This window comes from Vombatus ursinus, unplaced genomic scaffold (genome assembly GCF_900497805.2).
Source record: "Vombatus ursinus unplaced genomic scaffold, bare-nosed wombat genome assembly UNPS02014894.1, whole genome shotgun sequence".
Classification (NCBI taxonomy): domain Eukaryota; kingdom Metazoa; phylum Chordata; class Mammalia; order Diprotodontia; family Vombatidae; genus Vombatus; species Vombatus ursinus.
The window spans coordinates 4,414,583-4,425,647 of record NW_020954672.1 but is presented as its reverse complement, the minus strand read 5'-3'; the positions used below and the strand labels follow the sequence as shown (position 1 = coordinate 4,425,647).

Genomic DNA, 11,065 nt, shown 5'->3' with positions numbered 1-11,065 from the left:
TCATAGTTATCCCGTGTCCCTCCCTCTTTCTCTCCCTCTCCAAGAGAGCCATCCCCTAAAACAAATAGTATTTATTAGAGAGCAAGAAAAAATCAGCACAACTGATCAATACACTGGAAAAAAGGTCCAAAAACATGTGCAATGTGTAACAGCCATTGACCTCCCATTTCTATGAAGGGGAGGATTAGGAGTTTCCTCTCCTATCTCTTAATTCTAATACTGCTTGACCTTTGTAATTTTGTTACATTATTTTTTTTTCTATTTTCTGGAGTGTGGTTGTTTCCTTCCATTCATATTGCTGTAGAAACATGGATTTTTATAGCTAGAAGGAACCTTAGGGATTATCTAGGTCAATACCCTCAGGAAACTAAAGCTTGGAAAAGTTGAGCGACTTGTCCAATCTGTCATGAAGCTAGTTGGTGATAGCACTAGGACCAGAATCCAGCTTCTCAGTCCTCTTTCCACTATGTTAATAAGCCTCAGGCAGTCTTCAGGCCTCCTCTCCACCCGCCTGACCTCATCTTTTCTCTTCCAGGTGGATCCTTCTCATCCACCCGCAGCAATGGCACTGCCCCCCAGTCCCCTGGCTATGGAGTATGTCAATGATTTTGATCTGATGAAGTTTGAGGTAAAAAGGGAGCCCTCTGAGGGCCGATCTGGGCCTCCCACAGCCTCACTGGGCTCCACCCCCTACAGTTCAGTGCCCCCCTCGCCCACCTTCAGTGATCCGGGTGTAGTGGGGGCCACTGAGGGGGTCCGGCAGGGTCTGGAAGAGCTTTACTGGCTGGCTGCCCTGCAGCAGCAGCTGGGCACTGGGGAGGGGCTGGGGTTGAGTCCTGATGAGGCTGTGGAGTTTCTGCAGGGACAGGGACCAGCCCCTGCTGAGGGACCTCTCTCCCACTACTCAGGAAGTTCAGAAGAGATGGGTGGCCTGAACCCCCAGGTGAGAGGGGACGGGATGTCGGTGACAGGGTGGGCGGGTCAGTGCTGAGGTAAGGAAAAGGAGGTTAGTACAGAAAAAGAGAGAGGAGAAAGTGGAAGTTGGAGAGGGTGAGAAAGACTGAGAAAAGATTAAGAGTGGTGGCACTGGAGAGAAGGGAGAAAAAGGGAACTAGATTTAAAAAAAAAGGAGCCTCCACTCTCTCTCAAGGTTTCCAGAAAGGGAGCGAAATTAATATTCTAGGTTGAGGGGGAGGGGGAAGGAAAAGATAGAGAGGGGACTGAGCGAGCAGAAATGAGAAGGGACTCGAGGGTGAGCGCAGAGTTAAGGCGGGAATGTATCCGGAAAGAAAAAAAATATCCGGGAGGTGGGGAAAAGACAGATTCATGTATAGAGTTTAAATAGAAGGTAGTGGTTGGTGACGTGGCACGAGGTTGACCTAAGACTTTGCTTCCCTCCCCCTTCACCCCCTTCCCAACCCTCCCTGGAAGGATTGGGGCTCATCCTATTAATTATAGGCACAAATGGGGGTGTCAAGGGGATTAAGATGTAATCTAAATCCCTCAGGGGTCACAGGAAGGTAGCCTCTTCCCGTGGACTGTGCGGAGAATCTAAAGTGACCTGGTCTTTCTCCCACATTTTCATAGGATTATGACCTTAGGGGACGATGGGGATTTGGGAGGGTGTGACGTGTGTAGGTGGGTGTTCTCTAGAGTGCCAAGAGTAGGAGATATGGGAGGGACTCATAGCTCTCAGGAAGACTACCTAAGTAGGTCTGTGGAGGGAAAGAGGGACTGGGGGAAGAGAGGATGGAAGGAAGTGTAGGTGTTTCAAGGTAAAGTAGGTGAACGGAACTTGGGAGTGTACCCTGCCAGAAGGGCTGGGGAGGAATTAGGGGACAGGTCCTGCTACTGTGAATGGGGAGGTATTAAAGACGTGTCCAGTACGGAGAGCTGGGCTGGATTGGTGGTTTCTGCTGAGTGGGTTCGGCAGCGGTTTATGATGGTACAGAACGTGGGGTGGAGTGGGGGGCAGAGGGACTTGTCCTTCGAGAGTCGGGGCGGACCGGGGAGCCTGAATCCTTCCCTTCCCCTCTCCAGCTCCCGGGGCTGGCGGAGCGGTTTTCGGATGCTGCATTGGTGTCCATGTCGGTGCGTGAGCTGAACCGGCAGCTGCGGGGCTGCGGGCGGGATGAGGCTCTTCGGCTGAAGCAGAGGCGCCGCACTTTGAAGAACCGCGGCTACGCCCAGGCCTGCCGCTCCAAGCGGCTGCAGCAGCGGCGCGGGCTGGAGGCAGAACGGGCCCGCCTGGCCGCCCAGTTGGACGCCTTGAGGGCCGAGCTGGCGCGCCTGGCCCGGGAGCGTGACCTCTACAAAGCCCGCTGTGACAAGATGTCAGCCAGTGCCCCTGGCCCCGGCCCTAGCCTTGGCCTTGGCCCTGACCCTGGGCGATCCCCGCGCCCGGTGGACCACGGTCACTTCTTCCTCTGAAGCTCGTCCCTTCGGGGACCACACACTGGAGAGGCGCACGAGGCAGCATGGCCTGAGTGGTTCCCTTACTCTAACAATTCGGTATCCCCCCTTGGCCCGACGTGAACCCCCAGATGCATCACATACGAGGGGGCTTTATTCGTTTTTGTTTACTCAGAAATATTTCTTTAAAGGTCTTCCATGTAAGATTACTGATCTCTCACAGAAGAGAAGTGGGGAACTGCAAGGATAAATCTCCTTCACCCCATTCCCTGGGAGTCAGTGTTCCCCAGCTTCTTCCTCCCTTACCTCCCCCCTCTCCAATTTCCACACACCTCCTAGAACACGGAATCCTTGGGTCTGCAGGGACCAGGGACAAAATTGATGGACTTCTTGGAGGGGAGCATAGGATTTCTAAGCACCAACGCTGTGTGTAGCATGTGACATAGAGGTCTTGCCCCTTCATTTGAGGGAGATTCGGGGGCCTTCTATTTCCTCCACCTCATTTCTCTGGGATTTCATTTTGCTTCTGGTTTCTGGCATTTTTGAGGTCATGAGGAATAAACTGCAGACCAAATATGAGTGGCCTAGCTGCCACTTTAAAAAATTTCACAACTAGAACACCAGATTGAGTGGTTTCTCTTCTGGGAATCCCCCATGCAAAGTTCAACAGGAATCCCTATTGGAGATGCTCCCCTCCTCACCTCTTGAAACTGGCACCCTCAGGAGGCCCAGGAGATCAAGAGGGTGGGGTCAATCTCCTTAGCTCAAAACATGGCCAAGAGACATTCACAGAAGGAAGCTTCCTTATCTCTAGCATCCTGACTCAGAACCCAGAAAGTAAGTTGGGCAGATCTGACCCTTAAACATACTTAGGTGAGTAACGGAGGACTTATATTAGTGAGGGGCCCTGGAAATTTTGAGGGTGTCCCTTCCAGAGTCTCTCTTAGATCCCTACTTATCACCTGTCTTTGTGTGACTATCTTGAACATCCTCAGGTACCACTGCTCTCTCTCATCATCCTCCAGCATTTTTTAGATGAGACTCCTCTGGGTATGGGGAGGAAGCAGGAAGTAAATTTTAAATGAAAATCGGGTCAGGATTTTAATACTTTTGATCAAAAGTCATTACAATGAAAGACATTTCTATTCTTTGCACTTGCATCGAGTCTGCCTTCTGTCTGTCTATGTTAGGGAATGAGGCATGTGGTGTGTGTGCTATTTGTGGTGAGGAGTTAGAGAGATTGCTAGGGTGATTCCATGCCCAAGTCCACATGGTAGATCTCAACTTCAGGTTAGGGACAACCATTGTCTGTTTCTGGGCAGGAGAGGTGCATGGTCCAAACTGACCACCAAATATGCCAGTGATCTGAATCACCTCTGAGTCTGAGCATTCCTGGGCTGGGGTATGGTTTTGGGCACTGGGGTATGGGTGGGGAGCTTATATTTGTCTTTACTTTGGCTGTTTTTTTAAGTGCCCCTAGGAGCCTGGATCACTACTCTAGCATCCAGAAATATGAGGAATATGAGAGGACAGAATGGATGAGTACATACCCCAGAGAGCTAGTTACCTCAGCAGTGTTTGCCTTGGGGACAGAACAGGGAGAGGCAAGGAGAGGCTCCCATATGTCTCTTTTCCTCTCTCCCCCTCTCCATCTGTCCCTTTCTCTATCCCTGTGCTTTCCTCCCTCACACCCCTTCCTCTCTTTGTTTCTCTCCCCTTGTATTTCGCTGTCTCTAGGGCTTTCTCCATCTTTGTCTCCCTGTGTTTTTCTCTTGTGAGTTCATCTTTATTGCTTTTCCCCTCCTTTCCTGGCCATATCTGTTGCTCTTCATTCTTTCTAGCTAATGTATATTCAGAGGGCTAATTAACTCCCATGTCTGGTTCCACCATCAGCCATAGTACGGAGACTGTGTTCTGGAACTGAGGGGCACGAATTCCAGGGTCCCCCCCCAGCACTCCTGTCTCTTCCTTCTTCCTGCTTTATTGTTTTGTCACCCCATCTCTGGGGTCATACAATCTGTAGCTGAGAACAGGGCCCAGGGCTACTCTCACCCCACTCCCTCTTAACGCTGCCTGAAGCATCACACTGGACACACACCTATACCTAGACACTGACATCTATAACTTTCTTCCCATGAAGATCTACATGTATACACATAACTCTTGTTTCTGATACACCTACAGGAAGGACAGACAGAAGGACTTCCTTTTACAACTCACCCTTACAAAGGCAAGTTCATCCAGGCACATACCCTACCTAATGACATACCAATATGGAGATACATATATGTAAGCTTGGACACAGTATAGAAACTAGGATGTCTGTCAGGCCTTAGGTGTCATTTCACTGCTTTTCATTCTAAGGCACTCTAGATCTCACTTCTCTCTGTAAGCTTTCCCTAAGCCCCCTCGTCCTCCCCCCATCACTACCCTGCTCCACAGCTGTGTGGAGGCTGGATGTTTGGTCCCTGGGGAAGCTCAGCTGGGTTTCCCCTCGGCAGACAGCTCAGTGAGGGAATCATCCAACCCCCCTGACAGCCTCTCATTACCCTTTCTCTCCTAAAGTTAACCTCCATAGTTAACACTCCTCCTCTCCCACCCAACCCCCAACCCCCTGGGACTAGGAGGCAAAGCCAGAGTGAGGGGTAGGAATTTCTTTGTATGCCACAGGTGCAGGGTTGGAATAAGAACTGGAAAAGAATCAATCGAGGGAACTAGAGGTATAGGAAGGTCCTGAATGGAGCCCACAGCAGTTAGGAATAAGGATATTTGGGTTCCTTTCTGACCTTAAGGGGTCGGGATCTCTTTTATCCTGCAAATTTTTTCCCTCTTGTCCCAGCCAGGCTCCCCCTTCCTACCCCAACATCCTCTCCCCCAGCTTCCAGAAGACAAGGTAGTGAGGAGAAGCAGAATGACTAATAATGGGTCACTTTATTAACAGAGACTTGGGTACGTGGGGGACACTCAGAAAAGGACAGAGAAGCAATGAAGTAGAGGCCTGGAAGGCCTGAATGAGAGTGGGATGCAGGGCCCCACATCTCACTTGCAGGTCTCCCTGGGGCACAGCTGATCCAAAAGGCAGAGGCACTAGTCACTCTAGTCACAGGGGACAGAACAGGCACCTGGAAGGAGACAGGGACAATCACAAATCTCCTCTTTCTAGCCCTCACAGTCCATTCTTGGCCCTGGCCTTCCATCCAAGGTCTGATCACTTTGCCCCACTTCCGAGTTATCCCTTTCATCATCTAGTTTGTGACTCACTGAGAAGTTGTAGGGGATGTCCAGATTCTCTGGCCTCAGGTTCATGGACTTGGGGTGGTGGCTGGGGTGCAGGACCTTGGTGCCCCAGGAGCAATGCCTTGGCTGGCATAGTATTCAACCACCTGCTTGGGTACCTCAGCCAGGACACATTTAGCTAGAGCTGATGGTGGTGCCTGAGTAGGTGAGGTCAAAGAGAAGGGAGAGAGAAGCAAAGTGTGGAAGGATGGTCAGTGGAGGCAGGGGGATAAAGTGAGGAGGTTAGATAATTTGCACCTAATAGGTGATGAATAAATGTTGAATCTAAAGATGGAAGGAGGATCTGAGATGGCACAGGGGGCTGGGGTGATATCATACAGAATTCCAGTGGGCATTAGAATCCCATCCTAGGAGTGGAGTAACCCAGGAGAATTCCTGTGTGTTGGGGAGGGAAGACTGTATGGTCTTAGGGATTAGAACTGGAATCTTTGGAAAAGGAAGACAGGTCAGAGTGGAATTGGTCTTGGAGAATTTAAGAGGCATTTAGGTTGAGACTAGAATCAGAGCTAAGACTAAGGATTTTTTTTTTAGGGAGGGGCTGTTGTAGAGAAGGTAGGAAGAAAGATTCAGGGAGGGTAGGGGAGAAGATGATGTTCTTACATCTTTGAAGTCACGGAAGGGCACAAACTGAACAATGTCCCGGGCAGCAGGGACCCCACGAGGACAGCGGAGAGTCCCATCGTCACCATCCAGCATCCGCATGTCAGAAAAGTCAGCATTGCCCACACCCACAATGATAATGGACATGGGTAGACGGGAGGCCCGGACAATGGCTGTCCTGGTCTCTGCCATGTCAGTGACTACTCCATCTGTCAGCACTAGCAGCACTGAATATTTCTGGGTGGAGAAGGAGTGATAATATTCAGAAATATTCGGATGATATTCTTCTTCTGTTTTAGTCCCTAAGGTTTCTTCCCCCAAGCCTCCCAGTTCCATAACCTACAGGGATCTATGCCTTATTCTTCCATGACCTTCCCTAAGGGGAAGAGGGGAATAGCTTGTCTTAAGTATCACCCTCTCCCCAGGCATCCATCCCCCCTCCTTCTCACAGTGGCCTTTCCGCTGCTTTGCTCCTTTTGGGCTGGACCAGCTACACGGTTAATGATGGGAGCCACATTGGTAGGACCATACAGCTGGATCTGGGGTAGACATCGGCGGTAGGAATCGATGACCCCAGAGATCTCTGTGGGTCACATGCACAGGGTGGAGAGAAAGGGGAGACATGGGGTAGAGAAAGGAAGAAGAGATGTGGGAGAGAAAATGGTTGGAGAGGTGGTGGTGGAGTCAGAAATCATTAGGTGGTGGTGGCGGCGGTGGGGAGTGTTTCTCCAGATAGCTAAATAGAATAGGGTTTCCCTTGCCTCAAGATGGAGCTCTGACATATGGACTGATATTCTTCCATATGGTAAGATAGGTTGGAAGTAGGGGAAATTTGGGACCATTCAGATATGTAAGCTGAGTGTAGTGTGGTATGTGTGAATGTGTGTGTGCATGCATGTGTTAAGGAGTACTCAAGGACAAACTCATTCTTACTTACCTTCACACTCAGCATTTTCAGGATCAAAGTTGATGGCAAAATCATGGGATACCTGTTGAGATGGTAGGTAACCAGGATGATGACAGTAATAATAAATAGTAATAGTAATTCACATTTACATAGTAAGTTTAAGTTTTATGAAGTATTTTTTTTCAGAATCACCCGTATGAATTAGGCAGTGAAAGTTTTATTATCCCCATTTTATAGGTTCAGATACTAGGCCTCAGAAAGGTTAGGTAATTTGCTCAGGATCACACAGTTGGTGCTGGAATTTGAATCCAGATCTCCTACCTCCAAGCATTGTGCTATTTCCACTATGCCATGCCCCTCTCTTACACCACCCCACACCACTTTCCTCTTTGCTAGATACTGACCTCAAAGTTTGGGGGGATCCTAGCCCCAAAACCAAAAGCTGGGAACCGCTTGTCACTGGGAGATGAGAAGGGGATAATAGATGGGGAGGAGGTTCAGTCGTCAAGGACCGATCTCCCCCCTATTCCTTGTCCAGCCCCCATTCCTCTCATACCTGTCATAGTCCTGGCAGATGCCTCCAACAGCCCGAAGGGCCTGAAGGTAGTGGTTGGGCTGTCGAGGGCTAAGGCAATGTAGAGACTGGCTGCTCCTTGGGTCCCCATTGGAGGCTGTGAAATCAATAGCCACCTGTGGGAATCAAGGGAGGGATAATTGTTCCCTTTACATTTCCCCAATAAACAAGTATTTATTGTATACCTACTATGTGTCTAGATCCTGTAGAGGGGTGTGGAAGTTTAAAACATTCCTGACCTCAGGGGGCTTACTGTCTAGTTGACTGAGAAGCCAATCATAGAATTTCAGAGGTCATTTAATCCAATCCACAACAGAAATTTCCCATATAACATTTCTCAGCTCATCGAGCCTATTGAAGATGTCCAGTAAAGGGGAATTCATGACTTCTGGAAGTGGCCCTTTCTACTTTGGCACAATTTTGGCAGGAAGTTTTCTCTTCTATCTAACCAGAATCTGCTTCTCTGCAATTTGCCTGGTCCAACTTTCCTTATGGTATCCCAATAGACAATCTCCTTAGATGTATAAGCTCCCAGAGTTGGAAGGGACCCCCGGGGTTATTTAGTCTCATCCCTACCTGAGCATGGACTCCAGGAGTTCAGAGAAGAGCCCCTCTCCCTGAAGCCACACTCCCGCTGGGACTCTTACAGGTGATTTGGACTCTCTTGGCACGTGGGTCATTACACTTTTTATTTTACACCAATTCTAATCCCCTCTTTCTTCATTGTCCCCAACTCCTGTCATGTTGGCCAGTGTTGGACTCTGGGTATGCTCAGCCCAAACTACCCTTCCCTAGAATCTTGGAACAGTTGACCCTATTCAGTGTCCCCTTGCTTTGCTTCTCCTAAGATTCCCAAACCCAGCTAGTCCCACCATTCTCCTGGCTGGGTCCCCTCACCGTGAAGCTGATCTGGCAGCCACCCATAATGTAGTCCAGGAAAGTGTGCACCTTCTCCACCTAGTAGGGGCAGAGTTGGAGAGGAAACTCAGTCAGGGATGGTAGAGGGGATTGGCTTGGGCTCATACAGGGCGTGGGGAGAAGACCCTGAGGTTGAGGGAAAGGACTCTGGTTCATGGCAGAGAGAGGCACTGGGCTCAGGAGAAGAGGCAGGATCTGAGGGCAGTTGGGGCTAGGGCTCAGGGCTTACCGTGCACTGAATCAGTGTCACTGTCCCAGAGTTCTTGTAATTCTTCTTCTTGTCCCGGTACTTGGGGTTGATGCACTCCCACTGCATCTGGGGCCCCCAGATATCCCAAAGACAGTGTCACACCCTGATGAGGTCACCGGCCTCCCTCCAGGTCTGAGTCTCATGGAGTGAATGTCCTCATCATCAGCCCAGCCCCCAGGGTGAAACCCTCTGTGGTGCCCACCCTTGTCCTTCCAAACCCTGCCTTATTCATTCCCCCATGGCCCCTTTTAGCACCCTGGATCAGTCATAGGGTATGTTCTCAAGGAGGGTAAATGTAAGGACATTAGGAGGCCTGGGATAGATCTCTAGGAAGGGTTGTTGGGGGACGGATTTTCTCACATCACCTCCTGCCCTGGCCCAGCTGTGCCCTCCTGCATCTCGTGGAAGGTGCTAGTGAACTCTCCAATGAAGTCATGTTTCCCATTTGAATCATAGTCATAGATCACGAACTGGTGGGAGAGGGGTACACAGGATCAGGGGTCAGTTAGGGCTGACCTTACCTCAGTGTTTGTGTGTTAAGATTTCAGGCACACAGAAAAACCTTCCTGAATGAAAAATAGCACCATCCACCTCGCTGCTCAGTAACTCCTGATGGGACTGGGCCTGTGATTTCATTGATGGGGGAACTCCCAGGTGAGGAAATTCCCTTTACTGATTCAGGACGACATCTTCTCTGCCAATTCTTGTCTTAGAGAGCTGCTTAGAGCACAGAAAGGTTAAATTGCTTGTTCAGGACCACAGATGTGGTCAGAGGCAGTATTGGAACCTAGGTGATGCTGGCACAGACGCTAGCTCTTCATTTACTTCTCCAGGCTGCCTGAAATCCCACAAAAAGAACTTCACACCTTGGAGTATATGCAAACACTGCCCCACCCCTCACCTCACTCCATTAAAATGCAACTACATTCAACTCTGATAGCAGCCATTCACATTCTAGCATGAACATGTTAGTCAATAAGCTTTTTCTAGAAAATTTTGATAAGGGGGAGGGAGAGAGAGCAGAAGGACACAGGAGGTCTGCCACAGAGCTGTAAGAAAACATGCAGACAGGGAAGAGAGAGTGTCTGAAGGCAAGCCACAATTTTGCCTGTGAAAAACCTTTCTCTCAGTAGTTGTGAGTGATGTGTGTGTGTGTGTGTGTGTGTGTGTGTGTGTGTGTGTATGTACACTGACAGTGATGGGGGGGCGGTGTGGATAGGTTCCCCCCCCCCCCCCCGCCCTTACTTTGAGAGGCCGGTGAATATCACAGCTACACAGAGAATGGAGGGACAGGCGGAAGGGTTCCCAGCTCGGACTCAGGTTATTCTTCACCACCTGTGGAGTCCGGGCCAGGGAAGTCAGGGTCAGTCTCCATCTGGAGCCCCTTCAACCTTCTACCCTTCCCCATTCTCTCCACAACCTCAGTCCTCCAGACGAGCTGATCACTCTGGTCTCCGTTGGTTTTGTAGATTTCCATGAAGGGGTCTGACTTGCTGAACAGATCCTGGGGGAGCAGGGAAACAAGCTGACTTCCAGAGCCCCAGTAGGAACCAGTATGGAGTTGGGCAGGAGATTAGGGACAAAAACAAAACACAGAGCTAGAAGGCAGGGTGGGAATCCTGCTTGTGTCTGTGCAAGGAGGAATAAAGATTGGGAATCAGGATACCAAGGTCTGTTTGTACAGAAAAGTGGCTGGTGGGCCTGGGGGTATTGGGAGTTCTGACCTTGTTGTCCAGCTTCTGGGCTCGGAAGGTGAGTTGCACATAGTCATTGGTGCCAGATACCTCTTCGGCCACAATCTGGGTGTATGAAGATAAAGGTGACCAGGACATTTCACCTCCAATGATGGGGCCCTTAACCACCCCACTCCCCACCATGCTCTCCTCTTCCCACCTTTTTTTGGGGACATATTCTTGCCAGGTTGGAGATGGCCCTCCTCTGCTCTGGAAAGGTTGCTATAGTTTGGGGCCCTTGTTGGTTTGAGGGGCCCTTGATGGGGTGGGGGTGATGCGTACCATGATAGTGGATTTGCCAGCATTCTTTCCATTCTTCAGCAGTAGTGGTTTGGTGACCTTGGTCTGAGATACAATCTAGGGAGCAAAGACCT

The 11,065-nt window shown here is 50.0% G+C and overlaps 2 protein-coding genes across 2 annotated transcripts in view; one reads left to right on the top strand and one right to left on the bottom strand.

Moving 5' to 3' along the window:
- Positions 1 to 562: 562 nt before the first annotated feature.
- On the top strand, positions 563 to 2,430 carry NRL (neural retina leucine zipper). Its single transcript, XM_027842962.1, has 2 exons — positions 563 to 943; positions 2,041 to 2,430. Exons 1-2 carry the CDS (start codon positions 563 to 565, stop codon positions 2,428 to 2,430), a joined length of 771 nt encoding a protein of 256 aa, XP_027698763.1.
- Positions 2,431 to 5,714: 3,284 nt separating this feature from the next.
- CPNE6 (copine 6) overlaps positions 5,715 to 11,065 on the bottom strand; it is a 7,091-nt gene continuing 1,740 nt past the window's right edge. Inside the window, exons 3-15 of the mRNA XM_027843120.1 lie at positions 10,974 to 11,048; positions 10,683 to 10,757; positions 10,379 to 10,462; positions 10,204 to 10,293; positions 9,324 to 9,428; positions 8,938 to 9,024; positions 8,688 to 8,747; positions 7,773 to 7,906; positions 7,621 to 7,675; positions 7,247 to 7,298; positions 6,759 to 6,892; positions 6,310 to 6,546; positions 5,715 to 5,846 (exon numbers count right to left, since the gene is read on the bottom strand). Of these exons, the coding sequence (XP_027698921.1) occupies positions 5,715 to 5,846; positions 6,310 to 6,546; positions 6,759 to 6,892; positions 7,247 to 7,298; positions 7,621 to 7,675; positions 7,773 to 7,906; positions 8,688 to 8,747; positions 8,938 to 9,024; positions 9,324 to 9,428; positions 10,204 to 10,293; positions 10,379 to 10,462; positions 10,683 to 10,757; positions 10,974 to 11,048 (1,320 nt within the window). The remainder of the gene's footprint in view (positions 5,847 to 6,309; positions 6,547 to 6,758; positions 6,893 to 7,246; positions 7,299 to 7,620; positions 7,676 to 7,772; positions 7,907 to 8,687; positions 8,748 to 8,937; positions 9,025 to 9,323; positions 9,429 to 10,203; positions 10,294 to 10,378; positions 10,463 to 10,682; positions 10,758 to 10,973; positions 11,049 to 11,065) is intronic.